General features: G+C 40.8%; 1 protein-coding gene across 1 annotated transcript in view; it reads right to left on the reverse strand.

Moving 5' to 3' along the window:
• The window catches only part of PTPRO (protein tyrosine phosphatase receptor type O), a 213,447-nt gene that overhangs the window by 97,917 nt on the left and 88,027 nt on the right, over positions 1-27,503 (reverse strand). The window contains exon 2 of the mRNA XM_080663098.1: positions 3,508-3,781. Coding sequence (XP_080519224.1) covers positions 3,508-3,781 — 274 coding nt within the window. The remainder of the gene's footprint in view (positions 1-3,507; positions 3,782-27,503) is intronic.

A 27,503-nucleotide genomic window follows, 5' to 3' on the forward strand; every position in this document is an offset into this window, starting at 1 on the left:
TCATGGGCCTTTATTAGGTGCTCATGAGAAATACTGAGGGCAAGAGAGCCACCCTCTGGGGCACAGGCATGTAGATGATGACTGGGCTACTAAAAGATGTGGGAGAAACCCTTTCTTCATTCCCTGGACCTTTCTTGAATACAAAACAGAAGCCTTAAGGCATTAGGGAGGGGCAGAGAGATCTTTCCCTCCCAGTTTTCAGGCAAGGAGACCCCAATTTAAAAGATAACATTTCCCAGGAGAGGGGCAGAAACTCTCTTGGACTCTTTGTTCATGCATTGATACAGAGTAGAGTTCTGCTACTACTTGGAAGAGGAAGGAAGCTCTCTAACTCTAGACTTTCCTCAGCTTTAAGGTAGACTTTAGTGTTAAGGGGTAGGGATGCTAAGAATGCCTTAGAGTCACAGGGTCTGCTTAAGCCTAAGGCTGGACCAAAGAACCAATTCCTCCCCTGCTCCCACCAAAATCTTAGCACTAGTAAGAAGCCACAGCAATCCATTGTTAGGGGAAGGGCAAAATCATGTAGCCCTTCTGTGGTGCAGGTGGGTGGGGCTCACTGAACCCCAAGTCTACAACTGGAGACTGAGAAATCCCCAGGACCACTACTGGCACTCCTTCTGGAGGACTTCGAAATCCGTGAACTAACGGTGACTAATGCCTTAAACCCAGTTCAACTAATCACTGAATTGACTCACCTCCACACTAACAGCTTGGCTTTGTGGTAGGTTTAAACTTAACATTGTAAATAATTACATTAAACGTAAATGCTCTAAACTTGTATTATCAAAATTGGTAACTGTTACCTACGTAAGGCTATCGAGCACTCAAAATGAAGCTAGTATAACTGAAAAAGCACATTTTTAATTTTATTTCATTTTAATTAATTTATGTTTAAAATAGAAAAAGTGTTATTTTGTTTTTATATTGATTATGTTAAAATAATATTTTGAATACAATGGATTATATTATGTTATTAAAATTAATTTCACCTTTTCAAAAAGTGTTTAAATTTTTCTACCTGAAAATTTATTGCTGTGTGATTAACATCCTATTTTTATTGGACAGTGCTTCAATTAAAAGGCAGAGACTTTCCAGATTGGAATAAAGCAAGATCCAACTCTATTCAGTCCACAAGAAACTTGCTAACATATAAAGACATAAGTAGATTGACAGTAAAAATGAAACAGGTATATTATGACAATACTTAATAAAAGAAAACTGAAAAGACTATATTAATATCAGACAAAATAGACTTCAACACACAGCACATTACTTGGGATAAAGATGAACATTGCAAACCATGAAATGCTCAGCTCAACAAGGAGACATAATAATCCTAAAAGTGTTTGCACCTACAACATAACAACAGAGCATCAAAATATGTAAAGCATAAGCTAAGAGAAATGGGAGGAGAAATAGACAAACCCACAGAGGTACGTGGAGACTCCCACTCCTCTATCAAGCGTTGTTAGTACAAGTAGACAGAAAATCAAGAAGGATATAGAAGATTTGAATAGTTAGGTCAACTAAATTGACCTAAGTGCTCACAGCATATACACCAATATCAACCATATTTGGGACCATAAAACAAATCTCAACAAATGTCAAGTAATTGAAACCACACAAATAATTGATCGCACAGCATTTACTTAAGAATCACTAAAAAGATCTCTGCAAAGTTGCTAAATTTTTGGTCATTCAACAGCACACTTCTAAGCCCACATGTCAAAGATGAAATCACAAAGGAAAATGGAAAATATTTTAAACAGAACTCACTGCAGGTGCTAAAATTTCAATGAGATATTCTGGAAATATTCTAATCAAATACTTACTTATCAAGTTTCTTTATGAGTCATTAGCTAAAGGGTGACTCCTCCAGCTTTGTCTAATCAGAAGTGGCTAAGGGCATGCTAATGAATGTTGAGTCAGCAAGTCCCTATCGTTTTATTTTGTTTTGTGTTTTAGTCTTTTTTTTTCCTGGCTCTTTCTCCTACTGTTTGCTTAACTAAATTGAATTTAATATTTACTGATCACCTATTAAGCATAAGGTTCACACTAGATGCTTATGAAATTGCTAGAGGCCCAGTGCACGAAATTACTGCACGGGTAGGGTCCCTAGGGCTGGCCGGCAATCAAAGTCGATTGGGGCCTTCCTTCTCCCTGCTGCCGGCTGCCAGCTGCCAGCCTGGGCCTTCATTCTGTGTGACCCCCCTGGTGGTCAGCACACGTCATAGCGGGCAGTCGAACTCCCGAGGGGACAATTTTCATATTAGCCTTTTATTATATAGGATGAACATGAGTAAGACAAAGCTTCTGATTTCAAGGAGTTGTATTATAGGTATTATATAACTAGATCTGATGCCTGGATCTATTAACTCCCAATTCACCTTTTCTGGAGCTTGTTTAAGACAGCATTTTACCAGGCAAATACTTCCTTTGATTCAACTAGGTCCTAGATTAGTTCATTATATCTTTAACCCTTAAGGTCTTGGGTCTGTGCCATTCCTAATTTTTAGGACTCATTACGGATCTTGGGACTCTGCCAAGTAAAACGTAAAAAAAATTTCATAGACATGTTAAAAATATGTCCTCTAGCTTGATTCTGAGTTCTGCTTCTTGGTGTTTCTCTTCTTTATCCCAAACGAAAGTATCACTATGTCTTTTTCCTTAACTACTGACAGAATTATCACATGTTCCTGGGATTTTAAAAATTGCGGCCACTGAAATATTTGCAGTGGAGAGCAACAAGAACTTTGTTGAGCCATTAAATTACTCTAGTGATAAACGCTACCATATAATATAGAACAGTTTTTTTCCACACCTTGACATACACAGTAGAATTGCATCTTAATTTGAGATTAGGTATTAAAGTCAGAGTAAAGTCACATATAGTTAAAACCAAATCCTAAAAATTTCCTAATATCAGCACTAACGTTTTAAGGCATGGGCTACTGAAAGTTAAAACGCCAATGATTTTTTCCCCTGGCATTTTTCTTGGGCACTGGATGCCAAGGCTATTATGAAGATGAGGTGGGAATAGTGACTGATAAATAATGATATCTTTTTCTCTCTCTCAGCTAAAGATGTAAAATAGAATTTGAGCAGGCTAACTATGAGTATAAATTAATGTCTCAAGAGCCAAATTGCTTAATATGAGAATAAATGTTATGGTAGACAAATAGCTTAATTATGATCATACTCTTTTAAGTTACATAGTAGAAAATTACATGGTCCAATTATGAATCTAAAATTGTCATTAAGTCTTAAAGTACCTCATTAAGGCTTACTTTCTTTTAGTTTTAAACATTTTTAAATCAAAATATAATAGTGAAACTTTATCAAACTTCAGCAAAAAACTGTATACTTAATATAAAGCAGAACTTTGAATTTTTGTGACTTGACTTCCCTTGAGCTTGCCATTCTGCGCTGATTTCTCTTTTAATTAGAACCCCGTAAGAATACAGACAAAGAAGAAACTCAAAGGACAACATTACACATGATGCTTACTTGTTAACACAGTGATTGATCTGGATGGCTTGGTAACCGCGTGTCCATTTACCACTACCAGAGTGATTATATAATAAAGGCCATGATAATTGGCCTTAAAGATAACAGGAGGAGGCAAAGTGCTGTTGAACTGCTCAAATTCAAAGAAGTAATTTTTTGATTCACCAGTTATCTTCACAACGTACACAGATGATGGACTCGTGACATCTGAAGCTTCTAAAGAGACAACGATGCTATTGTCATCTTGAACAGTTACATGGAGTGTTGTAGCGTTCTGTTTAAGGAAAGAGAAAACATGGAAATGGAGGTCAAATTCAGATCATTAGCAATAAAATTATACTGAGATAATTTTTCCAAAATAAATGTGGTCAGCATTACTTTGTAAAATAGAGTTACACCGTATACAAGGAAAGGCAGAAAGAGAGATTAGCTCTCCTCTGTCGCATGATTTTCTCAGGGTTTTACTTTGAGGATTCCTTTTCATTGAAAAACTGCTTCCAGTTCATGGGTTGTGTTATGTAATAAACACAAGATGCACATCATGGAAATGAGTAAATAATGAATGAATAAAATCATCGTGGCATTCAACTTCCAGAGAGCCCCTTGTTCTCAACTCTGCTGGAGGAGATCTGCTGGAGGGAGAAATGCTATGGCAGTCCTAGGAGCATTCTAGAAAAAGGTCTCTAGGCAGTGATTTCCTCCCTCCCTTCTCACCTGTCAGCTCTAAATAATAAAAGCCAGTACTGAGACACCGTGGTAATCCTCCTCATTAAAGGTTAGCCAGTCCTTAAAAATAGGAGCTAAGATGCTCTTTGAAGAAGAGACCAGACTGAGGATTCACAGCCTATATGAGAATGTCGGCAGACAAAGGACTGAAAGCTTTGCTTCAAGTCTCCAGGTAAATATTTATGGACAGCATTTGGAAAAGCATTTGGGTAGGTGGTTTAACTATTTCGTCCTGATTTTTCCCCTATACTCCACAGGCAGGACCAGTCCTTCTGCTCTATGGTATCAAACAAGACTCATATACTTTGTACCACTTGCTGCTTTGTTTTGAATTTATCTTCTGGGTATGCAGTAGCCTGAGCTCTGAACCTCTTAGACTTCTATGAACGTGGGACAGAAAAATTGCTGAAACTTGTTAAGGACTTACACGGATCCAGGTGCTAACTAAGCCAGGCAGTCAAACACAGTCATTTCATTTAGTATTCAATAATGCCTAAGATGGCATTATTTTCATTCTTAGCTCATAGTGGAGGAAACTGAGGCTCACAAAGATTAAATCACTTGACCAAGATTGCACTTCTTGTTTGAGCTCTTAACCACTGACTTACACAAATCAAAATTGAGTTCCATTATTGTTCCACATACATGTTTGCCTTCCCCTTTTGACACATTGAGTTTGACACACAGTTTACACTGATAAGTGTTAATTAAATGAATGGGAAAAATGCTAATCGCATTAACTATAGGTGGGCATTTGCTTCTTAGAATTCATCTACTTATTATTAATTTTGGTACCACACATATTGTCAGAAGACACATCAAGCACACAGTACCCAGCAGTACCATAAAAGAGATTATATAGACCTAAAAAATGTCTGACTATTTTTCTCCTTGTTTACTTTTTTTAGAAATCTAGTTCTTACAGGTCCTAGTACTTTAAAGAGTATCTCGCCATTAACAGTTTGATTCTGTCAACATTTAATAGACTTAATGGTGTTCATGATAGTCTAAGCACCCTAGACCCTAAGTCCTTTAAGGGCAAGGACTGTATCTTATTTCTAGCTGCATATCCAGCTGCAGGACCCACCAGGATTGCCCCCACCGCTGACACCATGCACCCCCACATGCATGCACAGCCGACCAGCGCTGGACTTGCAGTCGTCCCCTGACACGTGCTAGGTGCTTTGTGACCTGGGTAATTCTTAACATTTTAAAATGTCCCTTTATCCACACACGGTCCCGTCCTCAGACATATGGGTAGGTTTTTCATATTGAGTTCTGTACTTGTTGCGGAAGGTCATGGAGAGGACGTGACCTCTGGTTGACCTGAGATCAGGACCCCTCTCCATCTCCTCCTCTTTCCTGGAAATGTGCATTCAGCTTGTCTTTCAGTTCCCAGAAGCTGCCCCACACTTATAGCATTGAGACAGAAATGTGGTGTTGCGACCATCTCAATGGTATACATGACTGACCCCACTGAAGTCCTCTCCTGTTTATGACTGAACCCCTTAAGGCAGTGGTCGGCAAACTGTGGCTTGCGAGCCACATGCGGCTCTTTGGCCCCTTGAGTGTGGCTCTTCCACAAAATACCATGGCCTGGGCGAGTTTATTTTGAAGAAGTGGCGTTAGAAGAAGTTTAAGTTTAAAAAATTTGGCTCTCAAAAGAAATTTCAATCGTTGTACTATTGATATTTGGCTCTGTTGACTAATGAGTTTGCCGACCACTGCCTTAAGGAATCTATATAAACCTTTAAGATTTGGTGGGCTGTGTGAAGATCTACTCAAGATCCAAGACAAGCTTCTTAAAGGTAAGTCCCCTTGCTTTTGAAACCTGTCACTCACCAATCTGGGTGGTCTGCCTTCCTTCCATCTCTCCCTGCCCTCCCTGTACAGGGCTGGTTTCCCACCACACCTGGGAGGTTCTTAACCAGTTTTCAAATCAAGAGTATTTTGGAGTCAAACATAAAATGTGGCCCCTTCTATACAGCCATGCTCTGCATGATGATGTTTTGGTCAACAACAGACTGATAACTGATGGTGGTCCCATCTATATATATGAAAGCCAAGTGACCGGAATGACCAGAACGACCGGAAAGACTGGAATGACCGGTCGCTATGACACGCACTGCCGCCAGCCAACCTCCTTCAGCCCCTCCCCCTGGCAAGCCCCGCCCCCGATCGATTCCCCCGCCCCTGATTGGGGGCGGAACTGGCTGGACCCCACCCATGCATGAATTTGTGCATTGGGCCTCTAGTATGATTATAATGGAGCTGAAAAACTCTTATTGCCTAGTGTGGGCTGTAGTTGTGACATGGTAGCCTTTGTAACATTGTAAGGCCTCAACGCATTACTTATATGTTTGTGGTGATGCTGGTGTAAACACACCTACTACTGCATACAAGTACAGCACACACAATTATGTACAGTACATAATACTTGATCATGATAATTAACAACTATGTTGCTGATTTATGTATATACTGTAGTCTACATTTTATCATTATTTTAGGGTGTACTCTTTCTTTTTTTAACATATTTTTTATTGATTTCAGAGAGGAATGGAGAGGGAGAGATAGAAACATCAGTGATGATAGAGAATCATTGATTGGCTTTCTCCTACACACGCCACACTTGGGATCGGGCCTGCAACCTGGGCATGTGCCCTAACTGGGAATCAAACCATGACCTGCTGGTTCATAGGTCGATGTTCAACCACTGAGCCATGCCGGCTGGGGTAGGGTGTACTCTTTCTACTTATAGAAACGTTTGCTGTAAAATGGTATGCTGTGTAACACCAGCAGCAGCCTCATACACTGTGCTTGATTCACTCTGGTATTGTTTTCTACAGTAACATGCTGTATAGTCTTGTATCCCAGGAGCAATAGGTTATACCACATAGGCTAAGTGTGCACTAGGCTAGACCATCGAAGACTGTAGGAGGGCACTCTGATGTTTGCATAGCAACAAAATTGCCTAATGACATTTATTTCTCCATTTAAGTGGTGCATGACTCTATGGCCAGTGGCCTGGGTGGACTGAGAGGCTACACCAAACACTGAATATGCAAGGACACTGAAGTCTGGCTTTTATTCGTCTTTTATTATAGGAGTTGATTAGCCCAGAAAACAACAAGTTTACAAGCATCGTATTCATATTTATTAAGAATCGTTCACTCCATATTTTAACAGCCAATATCTGAAAGTTTTATGATGATGGAAAGAATAGATTCAATTTTGTAAAGTGTTTATGAAATATATGCCTAACATGTCACGATGCTTTGTAGATAGTGAATCTTCCAGGGAAAGGAGCTAATCTTCCCAAATCGAAGGACAGCTTTGGAGATCAGCCGTGAAATCAGCATTGGCCCCTGGCTCCCAGGTTGCTAAAAATAAATCAGGTGGGCTAATCAGGTTCCGTCAGTGGCACTAATGAGAAGAAGGCAGCAGGCCAAGTGCGATCTAGGCATTGGGCCTAAAAAAAAGTCATCATACTATTTCTTCTCTAGCCTCTTTGCTTCAGCTTTTTCTAGAATCTATATTTAGGATAAAATTCTGAATATATGCTTCATGCATGTAATCCCTGCTGAGATGTAGAGCAAGAAGGAAGAATTAAAAGTAACAGAAATGGATCTGACAAACTTAGGCAAGGCCAATACTGATTTATTTGGTGAATTAAAAAAAAAATTTAAAACTCTTTTTCCCCCCCAAGACTGGGTAATAGTATTATTGCTTGACTGTACAGTGAAAATAGTTTCACTAAAATTTCCTTTGCATAACAAATTTTAATATAGACATTTCTCCGGTCCAACACCCTCATTTCACACTTGAGAGGACAGTGGTGCAAATTAATGTCAGGACAAGGTCTGGGATTCACATGTCATTGGTATGACTCTTTCCTGAACTGTTTGAGGCAGTGAGAAGGGTCTGGGTGCTTGGCTGCAGTGAAGGAGAAGGAGCCAGGAGCTTGCTACCTGTTCCATAGCCTGGAGGCTACAGAACCTACTGAGACCGAGTGGGCAGCACTTAAGAAGAGAAAAATGCAGGATGAGTCCCTAGGATGTGGGACAAGGAAGAGGACAGGCCACAGATACATACCAGTCAGAAATCCTAGGAAGTCCTCCAACATCCCTGACAAATGTAACGACTATTATCTATCGCCTAGAGGCCCAGGCACGAAATGGTGCACAGGTAGGGTCCCTAGCAGCTGCCAACTGCCAGTCAGGGCTTTCCCCGGCTGCCAGCTGCCAGCTGCCACCTGGGGCCTTCCTTCTGGTGGTCAGTGCATATCATAGAGAGTGATTGAACTTCTGGTTGGTTGAACTCCCGAGGGGACACTTTGCATATTAGGCTTTTATATATAGAGATAAACTAATCTGGACCAGGCTTTGCACTGCAAATTTTATGTGTGTTTTTTTTTCTTTTATTCCTTATAACAGTCTTCAGACATAAGTGTTACTCTCCCCATTTTATTCATAGAAGGTAAATAATGTGCTTAAGAGCACAGCAGTAAACTTGGTATCAGAGAGCCTGAGTTTCTATTTCTTTTCTGCAATTATACCTATTACCTGTGAGAGCTTAGGAAAGCCCAAGGACCTCCTAACTTCATCTTCTTAATTTATAAAAGAGTGGTAATTCCTGCAACTCATGGGGTTTTTGTAAAGATTAAATGGCTTTTATAAAAATGATAACAGTATGAAATCAATATGTATTAGTTTTATTTCAAAGGTTATTATTTTAGTTAAGTCTCAAATCACTCAATGACCTTTTAATTATGGAGGTTGTATACACTTTCATTGAACTAACTTCAAAACTCTATGAAATTCTTAATTATGTCCACTGGATATTTTATTCACAAAACATTGGAAAGCTATCCACTTGTTAATTCAACAAGGAACCAACATTAGCTAAGTGCTAATTAGTGGGAAGGAGCTTTCTCCTCTTGTTTCAAGTATGTACAGATGCCAAGTGGAGACACCAGTGTCTATCATTTCTGCCCCATGAAGACTAGCTTCTGGAGGGAGAGGTCCTGGTCTCCATCATCCTAAGAAGATTAGCTGCTGGAGGGAGAGGACATGGTCTCCATCAACCTAAGGCCCAGCCACTGTGCAGTGTGGGGACATAAGTGAATAAATCTTGGTTTATGGGTTAAGTTTTTGAAGCTGGACTTTCAAACTTTCAGCCAAAGATGCTGGTCAGTACAAAAGAATTTTTCAGTGCTGTAGACATAAAGAGAATGAAGCAATTAATTCTGCTTCTGCGGATGGGTCTGCGGGAAGGCTTCAGAGTGGAAGTAATGCTTGAAAAATACTCAGGAGTTTCCCAGGGGAACAAACATCAGGAAAGTAATCTGGAGAAGCGGGGAGAGATCCCACAATCCTCTGGAGTGGCTGGATAGTGGTAGGATGCTCAGAGGAAAGGGTTGATAGCCCCGTCCATGATGTACCTAGTTAAGGAATTTGGATATTGTTTAGGCCAAAAGAAATCATAAATTGTTTCAAAGCAGAAAAGTGACATGATTAGATAGATCACAGTTTAGAAAGAACAATATAATTAGGAGTATGGACCAGTAGAGCTAGGAATTGGTGGGCTGGGCCCATCGAAGGCCAGGAGACAGTAAGGAGACTTTGGAACAATTCAGGTGAGACATGATGAGAGCCCGAGCAAGTGCTGGGTGTACCAAACCTGCATGCGTGATGTGCCTCTAGAGAACAATACCTGTGTTCCAGTTGGCAACCCAATCAATGATTATACTTATTAGAGGGCATTTCAGAAGGAACACTTAGAAAATTCTGCTGTGCTAAGGTTACCACATAAGACGTAACGAGATGCTCAATTTTTTAAAATGGTAATATTAATGATGTCCGGTGCTTACATAGCACTACGGATAGCCATGATCCTCTGCAGACATTATGTAATTCACCCACTTAACCTCCTGTCTCTCTCCCAGGAAACCTTTTGCAGTACGATATTCATGTGTGTTTTTTCAGTTCCTTCAGGAAGAACCAAGTCCCAGAGCTGCCCTGTCAGGGCAGGGCTCCTCCTGGCACTTCCTTAGAATTATTCACAGCCTCTTTCAAAGATTGTCAGAGCAGAATCTGGATGCGGATCTCGAAGGCTAAAAATGGCTCCTTGAATCTTCCATTTTACATGCATTTGTTCTTCAGATGTGTTTTGAGCAACAGCTGTGTATCAGGAACTTTGCAGGACACTGGGGATGCAACTCTGGTTGGAAGTAAAGAGAAAGACACGTCTAATGCGCCTTTGTCCTTTCTAGAATTGTATCTGATCAATAATAATAAGGATGATGATAGGGATGATGATATAATAAATACCATTAACTTATGTGGTGTTATTATGTGCTGCCAGGAACTGCTCTGTATCTCATACACCAGGCCCTTGATAAATGCTTGCTAAATAAATATGTTTACAATCTGCAGTGTAATGCCAGACTCCTTTATATGTGTCCTAAGTATATCTTTTCAGGGAGAGTGTGTCAGTTCTCTCCCTTTGCCTGAGTCCGCATTCACGCCAGCTCTGCCTTTCATGTTTGACGTGCTCAGATACATTCGTTTCTGTCTTAACAGTTTCATAATGCAGAGCCCTTGTCTCTCATGCCTCTCGTTTGGTAAAAGGGTCCAAACTCAAATGTCAGGCAGGTGATATAAGTGTGAGAAGCAGTCAAGTTTGAGAGGATTGAATGATGGAATAGTTAGCAAATGGGAGGTACCTGCATTGTCTAAAAGCCTCATTAAAAAGCACAATTGCAACAAAATAAAGCTATACTGGCCAAAGAAAAAACACATTTACAGGCAAGCCTCAGCCCATAGGCTGTCACATTACAACCTTTGGATTTTTAGCATTGTCATTTCCTTGATCAAATAGTCCATCTTAGGACTTTCAGCTTCCTACTCTTTTGTTCTGTCCAGCCAGCGTGCAGAATGATAACTAAATTCTGCTACTCATGAAGCATTAATTTAAAGTAAATACAAAGGATGTTCCCTTAGCAAGTTGCCATATGTGTGTGTAAAATGTGATATATATATATATATATATATATATATAGTACACATATACATATGTATATATATATATCACTCTGAAGATACATATCCTATCTAATAAAGAGGGAATATGCTAATTGACTGGCACACCCTCACAAATTACAGCACCCACAGGCAATAAAGAGGGAATATGCTAATTGACTGTCACTCCCTCACAAGCTGGCGGCACCCACAGCCCAGTACCCTCAGCCCTCCCTCATCCAGCCGAAGTCACCCAGTCCCCTCATCCCCACAGGGGAAGGCAGTTGGGGGCAATCGGGCCAGCAGGGGAGGGCAATTGGGGGCAACTGGGCTGGCAGGGGAGGGTAGTTGGGGACGATCATGTCGGCAGGGGAGCAGGCCTGCAGGGAAGGGCATATATATATATATATATATATATATATATATATATATATATATATATATCCTAATATATAAAAAGCCAGGGGCCATCACAACCAAAACAACCAGACAGACGATCAAACACAGGCTACATGGGGCGACCAGGCCAGCAGGGGGATTAGTGAAGGACGACCAAACAACTGAATAGCAGGCTGTGTGGGGTGACCAGGCCAGCAGGAGGGTTAGTGAGGGATGACCAAATGACTGAACAGCAAGCTGTGTGGGGCGACCAGGCTGGCAGGGGGGGCAGTTGGGGGTGACCATGCTGGCAGGGAAGGCAGTGAGGGGTGACCAGGTTGGCAGGGGGGGCAGTTGGGGGTGATCAGGCTGGCAGGCAGAGGCAGTAGGGGCGACCAGGCCAGAAGAGGGGGACAGTTGGGGGCAACCAGGCTGGCCGGGGGGGGGGGCAGTTGGGAGTGACCAGTTAGGAGCAGGCAGGCAGGTGAGCAGTTAGGAGCCAGCAGGCAGGTGAGCAGTTAGGAGCCAGCAGTACCGGATTGTGAGAGGGTGGAGGCTGGGCTGAGGGGAGCGCCCCCACCCCGTGCATGAATTTCATGCACTGGACCTCTAGTATAAACACATATGTATTAATGCAGTAATTATATTAGATTTCCAATATGGATTTGGGGTGGAAGCTCTGCAGAACTCTTAATTCTGAAGATTAAACAAAACATGCTTGAGGAAAAACTTTAACCTGGCATTTTTAATTGAAAAGAAACTGTTGTGAGAAAGAGATGTGCCAAGATATTCTGACATATAGCATGATAATATTAACTGTATGTAACATTTTATATTTCATAAAGCATTTTCAAATACATTTTTCTCATTTGTTCCTCAAAACATCCTATTAACTTATTATCTCACTTCACAGATGGAAACATCAAGGTACAAAGAAATTAAATGGATTTCTCAAGGCTTCTCCATTATAATGTGGGGGAGCTGGCACTCAAGGCAATTTTTCAACTACACATGTTATGACTCTATTACTCTGCAGTACCCAGACTGTAAGATCCTAGAGCCGAAGTGATTTCCCAAATGATACCTTTCATATCTGTACTTAATTGATGGTGAGCTCCCTCAGTACAAACCATGACTTATTTCTCTCTAGGATATGGTTGACAGATGCTCAAAAACTGTGATATCAGGAAAAATATAAATTTGGAGCTAGAAAGAAATTTTGGAAATAGTCGAACCTGGGTTCAAATTCCCCGGATAGTCTCTCATTTTAATTCCTTGAGCCTCACTTGCTTGAGATTAATTATGGAAATACTAAAACCTATTTTGATGAGTTTTTTGTGGGGTCACAAACAAGATTATCTGTGTATATTTCCTAGCCCAATATGTGATATCTAGTAGATCCTCCAAAAAGAATAGCTAACTGTTGTTACCAAATTTATGATCTATGGTTTTTCATTTATTTTCTTTGGGACATATAAACACTAGAAATTGTATCTTTTTAGGTCACTAATGCCATGATTCATATATCATTCAATAACCATTCATTTATTCAGTAATCAGTATTACCCGCCCTTTTCGCAGCATTCTGAACAAGAGCAGCAGGCATTTCTTTTGCTGTTATGCCTGTGTATGTTATGCCTGTGCTGTATGCCTGAGCTAACCTGTTTGACTGAAGGTTACCATGGGAACAGTTTCTGGGACCTACTGTGCTGAGAAGTTCAGGGACCTAGGAAGCTGTGCCTGGCTGATGATTGACTTGGGAGGAGGTGGGTCCACCCTCCAGAAAGGCACAAAATACAATTGCTCTCCACAGTTCAATGGTCTGGCAAATTCCAAAAACATGCAACATTTTTCTGGCTTAATGTGTTATGAAAAATAGGGGTTCCTGAAAGGTTAATTCTGCCTGTGAAACAAGTGCTATTTTCATAAAATGAAGCACTGACAAACATAATTTTGCCTGATTTTAAAAAAAAATTCTCCATCCCTCTTTTCTATTCTTTGCAGTATTTATAGTTTTAAGATGGTTTTACTTTGGAAAGATGCTTGTAAAAATGTAGCTGTCCCACTTCTTGAAAGACATTGTGGAAGATGATGGTGCTAATCATTTATTTGAGAATGGATGAGTTCAGTCAAATTTCCCCACAGGCACGAAGTGTCTCTCCGACTGTGACACCAGTTAATTAAAAATCCTGATGAGAACTGATTGGGAGTGCAGTCTCTTACCAACCACGCAGTTCACAGCATATTGAGGTATGTCCCTTGTGACCTTTTGTAAGCACCGAGCTTTCACTCCCCTCCTTGTTGAGTTGTTAACATCATCAACAACAACACTGTCAGACCTTTAAAGCAAATAGCTTCTTGTACCCTCCACCATCACTGGAATTTGATGGTTTTCCTAGGAGGCTGATCCTTCTATGCCAGATAAATGAAAGCTTAGATGTTAAGGGAGATGAAGTGCAATATTTTACATACATGCTTTGCTCACTGTTGACCTTCAAGAAGTTCTCAAAAATTGAGTACCTACTGTGTGCCCGATGCTAAGGATATGATAAGAAAAGAAATTTGGTCCCTCTCCCAATAATGTTGGTAGTCTACATGAACAGAGAGGAAGTACACCATGATAAATGATTAAATAATAATGAGTGAAAAAAAGGCGTTGTTAAGAAGTGCATGATGATAAAAGAAGGTCTAACAGGAGGATCTAACCTAGAGGAAGTAAGAGACTACAAAGGTAGTCTATAGGCGACATTAAGAGCTGGCCTGGTGATGAGTTGGAGAAAGAATAGGGTCGCTAAGGAACAGTGTATATGAAGACCTAGGGGCTGGAGAAAGCATAATGCATTTGAGAAACAAGAATAACCTCAGAATGGCCAATAGTGGAGATAAGATCATGGGCTGCTTTGTAGGGCTTTTTAAAAAAGTTGAGGCTTATTGTTAATGGCGATGGGAAGCCACTTTCAGGCTATTAAGCAGGGGAGTAAAATGATCAGATTTGCATTCTTTAATAGAAGAAAAAATTATTATGCTAACTGTTGACTCCCAAATTCTTATTGGGGGAAACTTCTGATGAAAAAATGCATGATAACAAACCGCTTAGAATAGAAGTGAGCATTGACGGTGTGAGCAGAGGGATCAAGGCAAACAAAAACACACACAACCAAATTAGGTACAAATTAGTATTCAAGTTACAGACAAAAATGGCTTTATTCCAGAAAAGAGGGGGGAGAGAAGAGGAAAGGGGCTAGAAAAAACAAGGAGAGAAGAGCCAGCAAGATGGTGTGATGCCGGGATATAGAAGGAACAATCATCTAATGGAAATATCCAGATGGTGAGGGGGTCAAAGAGCATTTAAAACTGGAAATGCCTAATGTCCCATTGGAAGTGCATTTTGAATAGCAAACACTTCTCCACCTCCTTAAATCCCAGTCTGCACTAGTGTTTGCTACACTCACAAATGCTCTGTGTGAGTGGATCACTTGTGGAATTTGCTGAAGCTGCTGAGAGTCATATCCATGTGTTAGGGCATGGAAGCTATATTTGTGAGATTTGGAGCCTGAGGGAAGAGGAAATTGTGAGAGTGAAAACCTCTCCAAGTTGATAAAAACCCCAAGGGTATTTGAACTTCCATTAGAGATGGAAAGGGATTTAAAGTCAATTTTATTTAGGTCTCAAGGGGACAGGAAAATCAAGAAGCTGGTTGGTGATGAGAGGCAGGAGTAGGTATGATTGAAGTATCCTAAGAAAGAAATGATGGTGGCTAGGACCAGGTATCAGGAGAAATTTACAGGGTATAATCCTCAGAACTCAGTGACCCGAGATTTGATTGGTTGTGGTGTTGATTTTGTACATACACACTTATCATTCTCCTCCTCCATCTCCTCATCATTCTCATGATCATATATAGAAAAGGTGGCAGGTGAGCAGATATTAACAGGATAGGAATAGGGGTGATGTGTATCATTAGTTTGTTCAGTTTGATATGTAATGAGTATGAGATGCGTGTGAGATATCCAAGTGTAGATGCCAAGTAAGGTGATGAGATATATGCATCCAGAATTCAGAAGGGAGGTCTGGACCTAATATCTGAAAGAGATTGACTCAGAGATGGTTAGCTGGAGCCCTGGGAATCGAGGAAATACCATAGTGTGGTAATACAATTGCTACTATCAATAGAATTTACTTGTATTAAACATCTATTTTGTGTTAAAAACTTTTTAGGCATTACTGCAATGAATCCTCTTTAAAAAACCCTAAAATATATATTATTATTACTAGAGGCACGATGCACAGAATTTGTGCACGGATGGGGGGGGTCCCCTCAGCTCAGCCTGCACCCTCGCCAATCTGGGACCCCTTGGGGGATGTCCGACTGCTGGTTTAGGCCCGATCCCAGGGATTGGGCCTAAACCAGCAGTCGGATATCTTTCTCACAATCCTGGAATGCTGGCTCCTAATAGCTCACCTGCCTGCCAGCCTGATTGCCCCTAACTGCCCCCCCCCCCCTTTCTGGCCTCCCCTAACTGCCCCCTGCTGCCAGCCAGGTTGCCCCCAACTGCCTCCTCCCTGCCAGCCTGGTTGCCCCTCATGCCCCCCCCCCCCCGGCCTGGTTGCTCCATGCAGCCTGCTGTTCAGTCGTTTGGTCGTCCCTCACTAATCCCCCTGCCGGCCTGGTTATAGGCAGCCATCTTGTGAGGGTGTGATGGTCAATTTGCATATTACCTCTTGATTATATAGGATTATTATTATTATTACTTGCATTTTCATTTTAGTAATTGAGCCTCAGAAAGATTAAGTAACACACCTAAGGTCACATAGCTTTTTAGTGGTGGACACTAGAGTTAAATACATAATTCTCTGATTCCAAAGTTTGTGCATGCAAATTGATGCTACTTTGCTCTAAAACTGCCATGAGCTGGGCTTCAGAGTATCTTTTGTTTTATTCCTTTGCAACCATGAGGCATGAATGTCCTTTTAAGATCACTCATCTTTACCCCATGAAGAGTTACAGGACATTCTCGTATAGTGGAAAGAATAGTGACTTAAAGCAAATAGAATTCCATCCCATACAGACTACCGCTTAGAGCCCTCTCTGGACCTTAGTTTCTTCATCTATCAAATGGAAAAAGAATGCCTACCTTACAAGGGTGTTATGAGACTAAAATGCAAAAAATGCAATTAAGATACATGACTTATTTTATGCCTTGCACATGCTAAGCTTAATTTTGATGGTTTTAAAAAAGTGGAAGTTGCATTTAATAATTTGGCTAAGGAGGCTCTTGTTAGCTGCATTGCAAAGCTTTCTGAATATCACAGGAAATCTAATAGACAATAAAATAAATTTGATTTCATTTGTATATGAACTCTCAACATCATAACAAATCTCTAAAATAATAATCATGCAATATTTTAATGTGCAGCCTTCAGGAATAGTGGAGATCTAATTTACTGTTATCTGAACTATTAGAAATGTAATTCAATTAGAAATATTATTTTTCATTGTCTTATTAAAATAATTTCTAAACTAGTCTAACTCTTCTATTTCTTCCTGCTTTAAAATACTGAATTATGAAGAGTAACATAATTATGAGGTTACAGGATCTTGGTAAAGCAATAAAATTATGAAAATGGGGTTATAAAGAATAAGGAGCATAAAATTTAGGGTATTTTTTTTTTTTTTTTTTTGCTTATTAGATTATCGAACACACATAGGCAAGCTATTAGCATCTCTGAGATAGTTTTCTCATCTATAAAATGGGGTTAATACAGTTTTAACTATATTGGATATTTTTTGTAAACTACCTAGCACAGTTGAAAGTGCCCAATCAAAACACAGTTCTGATCATGTGAATGTACTGGGTGAGGGAGGGGAAATCACTGAGGTTATTTTATTTATGCCAAATAAAAAAACAGATTCTTTAGCTTGACACTCAAACCCCTCCTCAATCTGTCCCCAATAACCATCCCCTCTTATCTGCCACTACTTCTCTGTCAGGAACCCCAAGAACCCCACAAACTAGTCACTCCATATGCGCCAGTGCTTTCCTGCTCTGTGCTTCTATTTAAGTATTCCTTCTGCCTGAAATATCTCCTTCCCCATTTCGGAGATCCAATTCTGCCTGTCACTGCATCTCTATCAAATGCCACCTTCTTTGAGAAGCCTCTATGACCACAGAAAGAACCAGTTTCCTATAGCCCCACAGCCCTCTGTTTAAATCTTTCCCAGGACACATCACTGCACGTGGGATCATACAAATCTAGCAATAGACAGATTGCTCTTAAACTAAGAGGTGGAAATAATTTTAAATAGCTCTTCACTCTTACCAAGCTCCTGCTTTCCTCACATTAAGTATTTATAACATCGACTTAAAGCATTTGAAGTTAACATTTTGCATATGTATCGCCATTGCACAGTGTTAACTTTAAGTTGTCACCATTGCTTACTTGCCACAGCTTGAGTAATGTGTTCAGCCAGCACTGATGCCATTTTGAATTACAAGAAGGCTGGAACAACAATCTGATATTTATGTTTTATAAATGAAGCTCAAAAATATCTCTGTCTTTGGGAACAGCTGTAAAAGGACAGAATGCAATTTACTGCGCCGAGTGAAAGGATGTCATTCTTTGGGAAAGTGGTGGCATTTATAGAAATCAGGCTGTGGCATTCGGTAAGGAAGTATTATTACTTTTACTTGACATACTGCACTTACTGTTCATTGGCATTTCATCATTAAACATTGCCTATTGCCCTGTGCAAGATATATTTTAAAAGGTGAAACAATAGAAATATTTGCATCATTGAAATACATTTAAGAAGTGGTTCTTACCATTGGAAAGACTAACTGCAGTGGTGAAAATTTTTCATGGGATTCTTTACATAAATGTTTAAATCTCTTTTCACACCTTTGCCTGTTATTTTAAAGTTTCTGTTCTTAAAGGCAGCAGCTGTTCTTGGTGGCCTGAAACAGGTACCTTATGCCAATTTGCAATAATGGACACTGTTGACATTGAATGATCTTTATTTATAAAGCTTTTATTCAAGTAATAATAAAGACTTAATTAATTAGCATGCAGTGCTTTGCCAGTAACGGAGTGTGGAAGTCTTATGACTTTTTAAAATCAATGTGCTTTAATGTCAATGCCTTTCCTATCTTGAATACCCTGGAATACAATACCTATAATCAACATTAATTTCAACTTGCTAACTACTCTATTTCCATTTCCTCCTCCCTGAATAGGATTCCCCTTCTCCCTTCTTCTATACCTCTTTCCCCTCTCTTTGTATTGCTTCTCATGGTCTCCTTTGTGCTATGTTTAGTTAGTTTTGTATATAGATTTCCTGGTAGATTTTAATCCCCTAAGGACAAAGAACCAGATCTCATTTATTATCTATCATAAGCTCTAACACCAACAATACTTTCTACTGGGAATTTAATAAATATTTGTAAATGTAAGTCCATCCACTTACTTTACATTTATTTAGCCTTTCACTACATATTCTGACTAAGTGCATCTATCTTTTTAAAAAATATGTATATATCCTATCTAATAAAAGAGTAATATGCAAATTGACTGTCACTCCAGCACACAATTTGGCTGCCCCCATGTGGTCAAAGATGGCTGCCCCCATGTGGACACAAGATGGCCACCACAAGATGGCCAGCAGGGGAGGGCAGTTGTGGGCGATCAGGCCAGCAGGGGAGGGCAGTTGGGGGGGACCCAGGACTGTAGGGGAGGGCAGTTGGGAGGGACCAGGCCTGCATTGGAGGACAGTTGTGGGGGGGACCAGGCCTGCAGGGGTGGGCAGTTGGGAGAGTACCAAGCCTGCAGGGGAGGACAGTTGGGGGGGACCCAGGCCTGCAGGGGAGGGCAGTTGGGGGAGTACCAAGCCTGCAGGAGAGGACAGTTGGGGGGGACCCAGGCCTGCAGGGGAGGGCAGTTGTGGGGGTGACCAGGCCTGCAGGGGAGGAAAGTTGGGGGGGCCAGGCCTGCAGGGGAGGGCAGTTGTGGGGGTGACCAGGCCTGCAGGAGAGGAAAGTTGGGGGGGACCCAGGCCTGCAAGGGGGGACAGTTTAGGGGACCAGGCCTGCAGGGGAGGGCTGTTGGGGGCAACCAGGCCTTCAGGGGAGGACAGTTAGGGGCAACTGGACTGGAAGGGGAGGGCAGTTAGGGGTGACAAGGCCTGCAGGGGAGGGCAGTTGTGGGGGTGACCAGGCCTGCAGGAGAGGAAAGTTGGGGGGGGGGACCCAGGCCTGCAAGGGGGGACAGTTTAGGGGACCAGGCCTGCAGGGGAGGGCAGTTGGGGGGGGAACCAGGCGTTCAGGGGAGGGCTGTTGGGGGCAACCAGGCCTTCAGGGGAGGACAGTTAGGGGCGACCGGACTGGAAGGGGAGGACAGTTAGGGGTGACAAGGCCAGCAGGGGAGAGCAGTTAGGGGCAATCGGGCTGGCTGGAGAGCAGTTAGGCGTCGATCAGGCTGGCAGGGGAGTGGTTAGGGCAGTGGTTGGCAAACCGCAGCTTGAGAGCCACATGCGGCTCTTTGGCCCCTTGAGTGTGGCTCTTCTACAAAATACCATGGCCTGGGAGAGTCTATTTTGAAGAAGTGGTGCTAGAAGAAGTTTAAGTTTAAAAAATTTGTCTCTGAAAAGAAATTTCAATCGTTGTGCTGTAGATATTGGCTCTGTTGACTAATGAGTTTGCTGACCACTGTGTTAGGGGTGATCAGGCTGGCAGGCAGGAGCAGTTAGGGGCAATCAGGCAGAGGCAGGTGAGCGGTTGGGAGCCAGCAGTCCTGGATTGTTGGAGGGATGTCCAACCGCCTGCTTAAACAGGTGGTCGGACATCCCTCAAGGGGTCCCAGATTGGAGAGGGTGCAGGCTGGGCTGAGGGACACCCCCCCTTATGCACGAATTTCGTGCATTGGGCCTCTAGTATATATATATATATATATATATATATATATATATATATATATATACACACATATATACACACACACACACGTATATATATACACACACACATATGTGTGTGTGTGTGTGTGTGTATATATATATATATATATATATATATATATATATATATACTGTATATATATACTGATTTCAGAGAGGAAGGGAAAGGAGAGGGAGAGATAGAAACTTCAGTGATGAGAGAGTATCATTGATTAGCTGCCTCCTGCACACCCCCTACTAGGGATTGAGTCCACAACCTGAGCATGTGCCCTGACCAGGAATCAAACCGTGACCTCCTGGTTCATGGGTTGATGCTCAATCACTTAGTCACACTGGCTAGGCAGTGTCCAGCCTATTCTTATATGTCAGAGTATATATTATGATAGCTCAGTTCCTGGATTATTAGGGCAAAGTCATATCACTGTATTATAGAAATAAAAGAATACTTGGCCAAACAAAGAGATATTAGAGAGAGTCAAGGAGGTAACTCGGTAGAGAGAAGGAATTCGATGAAGAGGAAAGACTAAAGGAATATAAAGAAAGAATGAGTGGGAGATAATGAAGAAAAGTTATAAATTGGGAATAAGAGTTATAGTGAGTAATAACACATGACAGAATAAGACTGACATTTTGTATGTTTGTTGTTCATCACTATACCTATTATTTAATACCTGATAGAGGAAAATGTCAGGTTAAATATTTAATAATATCTCAATTGTTTCCTTATCCACAGTCCACCTTCCTTTTTTTTCTCTTAAGACAGTGTTGTAATTTGTTTCTGATTTGTAGAGGATATATTCTTAAAGACTCATAGATAAACCATTAATAAATCATATGTTACTATGGGAACTAATAGAGGTTTGATCATCTAACTGCTCATTCAGAGGCCTTTCACCCACTTGGCTAAGAGGGTGCTGTGGAGATTCAAGACTGAACTTCTGGATCCCTTTCAATTCATAATTTTAAAGAACTGTGACTTAATAAATGCTGCACCTATGAGTAATTTCTAAGAATATTAAGAGGTGCGTGCCAGATTTCCTTTTAGGTCATAAGTATCCAGGATCTGTTTTCTTCAAAAGGACAATTTTTCCCGAGCCTTTTCCATTAGCTTAAGCTTCAAGGAAGCAGATGGTGGGACGTTTACTGGAAGAATTCAATAATACTTTATGATAATTCAGTACAATATTTTCCGAATCTATTGCTACATAATTTATAGCAAATGTGATTAATTATATACATTTAGTACATAACAATATGATTCTCTGTTTCATTGGAATAAGAAACACCATTAACCTGATACATTTTGTTTAGCTGATTAATGTATCTTTTTCTTTGTGAATTCCCTTTAGCATTCAGAGTGGGAAAGCGATTTTCATTTCTCAGGTAATTATAATTAAGCCCATACAAACTGCTATAATTACAGAAAAGAATGATATCAATAGTAATAGCTAGCATATATTACATGCCTAATATACCCTAGGGTTTGTTCTAGGTATTTTAGATTACTTATGCCTAAGCCTGAAAACCATATTTAGAGATTATTATTATTATTATTATTATTATTTTAGCAATAACTAGGAACCAGTAGAGTAAGAATTTAAATAGGAGTCAGTCAAACAACAATTTGGTTTTTATTTTAAAATGTTTTTCAATTACTCTTTACATTCGATATTATTGTGTATTAGTTTCAGGTATGCATAGTGGTTAGACAATTAAAACTTACAAAGTATCCAACTAAAATCTGTAACGCTTACTTGGTGTCAGGTACAAGAGCATGATTGTGAGCAAGGAGACTGTTTCAGCTCTCAGGGAGATTAATTCTAAATGAGCAATAACATGGAGAAGCATCAAATATTATGACCAGAAGCACGAAGTACTCCCGTGGTAAGAACACCTTTGCCTGGTGATGGTGGAGTTGATGCTTAAAAGATTAGCCGGACTCAGCTGGGGAAACAGCTGAGTGTGGGGGACGTTTCAGGCAAGTGGCATGGGGAGCAGCAGTGGGTTCAGGGACAGAGGACAGCACAGCTCCTTCGAGGACCAGGGAGGACCTTGAAGGTCATGTCCAGGTGTTTGGGCACTACCTCGGTGCAGCTACAGTGTTCTAAGCATGATGACCACGATTATATTTTCTTTTGAGAACAAAAGAACTAGTGGTAGGATGGAGCCCTAATCTGGAGAGGGCAAAACGAAGCAGATTAGGCCGTAGCAATAATGGAGGCAAGACTTACCCGGAATTCCCAGCTGCGAAAGAGATGAGGAGAGAGCATTAAGTATTAGTAGAATCCTAACAGTGCTCACAGGGGGAAGGAGCCTTGGAGATTGTTATCCAAACTTCTTAATACAGTGGAGGAAACCCAAGTCCCAGAGGTGAGAAGAGGCCTGCCTGAGGGTGTCTGGCTGCTCAGAGGAAGACTTTTTAAATGCAGGTCTTCTTGACCCCATTCCAGTGATATTTCCATGACAATGGTTTGCCTTCCAAAACCTGCCAAATCAACTATTTCCCTTCTGTTGTAAGAAATAGAGCTCACTTAGGTGGGCTTTCTGTGCACGCTGTAGAGGCACCTAGATGAATGGTCAGTTACTTTTCAAGAGGCAATGAAGACTACCTTCAGACTTCGCCATTTTTTTTTATAACAAATGAAGAAATTAAAAACAAGAAACGAAGAGGTGTGTGTGTGTGTGTGTGTGTGTGTGTGTTTAATTTTACTGCATTTAGTCGCAAACATATATAATACAATTTATTACATTGTAAGAGAAGTACTTTAGATTCGGGCTTTTTAAACTTAAAAGACATATGAATTCAGGAGGTCTGGGCTGCGGCCTGAGGTTCTGTATTTCTAAGGAGCCCCTGGTGGAAGTTAACACCCTGGTCCACAGAACTCACTCTGAGGAGCAAGGCCTTTGCAGTTTTCACTCACAGGCACAGGAATGAAGACTCTGCAAGTCCCCAAGACATGAAGGCTAAGCTGAGCCCGAGCAAGTCAGTCCCTTTAACTGGGAGGATTTGCAGAGTGAAAACAGGTGGCTGAGAGAACAAGATAATGTTCTGATAAGCCGCTGGCAAGCCAGCGTTGGCAGAGGATGGCTGCCCCACGGGAGAAGCACATGGATGAGACTCAGAGAAGCATTAGTTTTGTGCCACTGCAGTTGACAAATCTTGACACCCTGGTGTCACCCTACAGCCACTAGACTCTGAGTTCGGTACCTGCCTTTAAATCCTGTTAGCAGCTTTGTGACCTAGGTTAACCACTCACCATGTTTAGCCTTAGTTTTACTTAATTTTATGCTTCAATTTTTTAAAATTTATGTTTAGAATTATTCAGAGATGGTGATAAAATAATATGCATGGAAATTGTTACATAGTAGGTGTTCAAAAGAATTAGAGGAACGTGTGTTTGAAAATTATGTGTGTGACTCTTTCAAGCCTTGGATCTAAGTATTATTTTTCTCACCCCAGGCTTGGATAATTCATGAAGCCACTTCCACATTGAGCAGTTCAATGTGACTGTTTTCACATGGAAACGGTGTATTAAGAAGTCAGAAAAGAGGGTTGCACCTGTCGATTTCTGGGGTTGCATGGTGTGCGAATCATATTTAGACCTAGAAAGAGCAGCAGTAGTTAATAAACTCCATGTAGCAGAGGCAGAAAGCTTGCACTTTAAGAACTAAAACTTCATTGAACAATTATTGACAGGAAGACTTAAAATTTGTGCACTTCGTGTAACAGCGAGGTTTCTGAACAGCAGTCACATCCTTACCATCAACACAGGAAAAGGGCTGAGGTGGCAAAGCAGGGCGGGATCTGAATTAGGACCAGGAAAGAGCCGTTTCTCTGAGCTACTTCTGTCTGAGGGTTTCCAATACCCTGGAGAGGAAAATCTGGTAAATAAGCTACTGCATAAAAGTCCTGCATTGTCTAGGGCAGGGGTGGGGGTTGTCCTGCCCTCGGGCCTACGGAATCATTTGGTCTGGCCCTGCCTAGGCATTAGGGGTGAGTTAATTAAATGTTTGACCAAATCTAGCAGGCTAATTTTTAAGTTGATAATTTTGTATGGCCCGTGAATGATGATATAAATACCCAAATGTCCCTTGGCAGAAAAACGGTTCCCCACCCCTGGTCTAGGGAGTTGCTTAGTAATTCACTGCAATCCAATAATTAGAGGGAGCGTTCTGAACGCAGGGTACTGTCATGGGGTTGTAGGAGACACAAGGTAAAAAAAGATGCAACATTGCTCAGAGAACTTGCAAATACAGCAGGGAACAAAAGCCATGGACACAAATATGTAGCATGCCATGAACAATAAGAGAAGGGAACTAAACAAGAGAGATTATATTCAGCGGGAGGAATCAAAGGATGTTTCATATAGGAAGTGGTATTTTCTTGAATCGTAGTCATTAAACTTAAAATTAGAAAAGATCCTGGAAGTAATTCAGTTTGATGCTCTGGGCTGGTGAAAATAGTGAGGCCAGCTCCCTAGAGGCAGACAGTATTAAGTACAGGACCCATTCAGGTAAGTCCAGGTTTTATTCAGTGATATCACATGGCACGTGTGAAGAAGCAATGAGAGACAAGGCAAAAGGCTGGATTAGAGGAAATGAAGAAGAGTCTTGAATGCCAGGCTAAGAATTTGAAAATTGCTAAAGGAAACCTTTCAACAAATGTCGGATGAAAACCTACTGTGCGAGTCTGTATACAAGGGCAGGCAAACAAGGCCAATTCTCCATCCTAACTAGCCTTTCTTCAACATCAGTGCTTTCTGCTAGGCAGGGTAGGATAGAATAGGGCAAACCATAACCCCAGATGGATTCTTTTAAATAAGATCCCATAAAGAAAATTCCTAGTATTAAAAAACAACAACCATCCTTTTTAACATATTCTGTAACCAAGTTATGTTAGGATGTGCTAAGCTGGGAAGGGCATATGTACTTAATGTTTGGCATTTCAATATCTCACAGGCTAAATAAATGAGATATGGATCGTATGTTTCAAAGTAGTTCTACGTTGCTATAATACTGCTGCAGGTTTGTGACTCTGTTATAGTCACCACAACTAAACACAATTTGGAATTTTTGAAAACTGAATCATTCTTTATCTCAATGACAATGGAAACAATTTTCACTTGATTCTGTGAGGCAGCTCAACCGGAATTGTACTTTGAAATAAAATAAATATTCCCTGAGAAGCCTGACACGAAATACACAATTTCTCCCTCATAAATGGAAATCCTTCTGAAATGAACCTGATTTAAGATATTGAACCATTAGTTTCAAAAGAACCGTCAGCCCAATGTATCTAAAACTGTCCTTTTTGTTTGAAGACAATAAGATGCAACCCACTTATGTAGGTGGCAAATTTAGTTCTCAAAAACTTTGCTTTCAAGAGCCTTTTTGTGTTTGTGTGTGGAAAATAATAATTACAAGGCATAGTTTTGTGGCAAAGTCCAGAATCAACTTTTAAATGCATCCATCAGGAATTTCACTAAGAACTCGTTAGTTGTCTTTAAGTTTAATAATTCCTTCATTGGGTCTACTTATTCCTAGAGCTAATTTTGTGTCAGTGCTGCCTTGCTTATCCAAACCTCCATCTTTCTTGGTGGAGATCAAGTAAGATCAGTGAAGGCTGGTGGTAAAATAGTTCATCATAAATGCAGGAGTATTCAAAGCTAAGGTGACAAATTCCCCCTGAGCTTCATTTACGTTGCATTGCCTTTTTATTCTTTGCAAATGGGCTGGGATTGAGCAATAAATTCCTGCTGTGATTTTGTTTAATTTAACCACAATTTTAGACATTGATATTCATTATTTTATGACATTTATACTTTTTACAGCCTTTCTTTCTTGCAACCCATTCACAAAGAGTATAGCATGGACATTTGTTGTTATCCTATATCATTTGTGTGGTAAGAACCAACTTTTTTTAAACTCTACATGAGTCTTCTTTTTCCCCCATTGACCTCTCCCCAGCCATTCCCACCTCCCAGCACATGCCCTCATGCCCCTACTGTCTGTGTCCATGGGTTGTGCTTACATGCATACATACAAGTCCTTTGGTTGATCTCTTGCCCTCCCCCCGCCCTGCCTTCCCTCTGAAGTTTGACGGTCTGTCTGATGCTTCTATGTCTCTGGATCTATTAGTTTTTAAAATATATTTTTATTGATTTCAGAGAGGAAGGGAGAGAGCTAGAGAGATAGAAACATCAATGATGAGAGAGAATCATTGATTGGCTGCCTCCTGCACGTCCCATACTGGGGGGGATCGAGCCCACAATCCGGGTATGTGCAGGCCAACGCTCTATCCACTGAGCCAAACCGGCTAGGGCTGGATCTATTTTTGTTCATCACTTTATGTTGTTCATTATATTCCACAAATTAGTGAGATCATGTGATATTTATCTTTCTCTGCCTGGCTTATTTCGCTCAGCATAATGCTCTCCAGTTCCATCCATTCTGTTGCAAATGATGTTCCTTCTTTTATACAGCAGCATAGTATTCCATTGTGTAGATGTACCCCAATTTTTTAATCCACTCATCTGCTGATGAGCATTTAGGCTGTTTACAAATCTTGGCTATTATAAATTGTGCTGCTCTGAACATAGGGGTGCATATATCCTTTCTGATTGGTGTTTCTGATTTCTTGGGATATATTTCTAGAAATGGGATGACTGGGTCAAATGGGAATTCCATTTTTAATTTTTTGAGGAAACTCCACAGTGGCTGCACCAGTCTGCATTCCCACCAGCAGTGCACGAGGGTTCCTTTTTCTCCACATCCTCGCCAGCACTTGTCATTTGTTGATGATCGCCATTCTGACAGGTGTGAGATGGTACCTCATTGTCATTTTTATTTGTATCTCTTAGATGATTAGTGACTTTCAGCATGTTTTCATGTGTCTTGGCCTTTTGTATGTCCACTTTTGA

Source organism: Plecotus auritus (assembly GCF_963455305.1).
Source record: "Plecotus auritus genome assembly, chromosome: 3".
In the NCBI taxonomy this organism is placed as follows: domain Eukaryota; kingdom Metazoa; phylum Chordata; class Mammalia; order Chiroptera; family Vespertilionidae; genus Plecotus; species Plecotus auritus.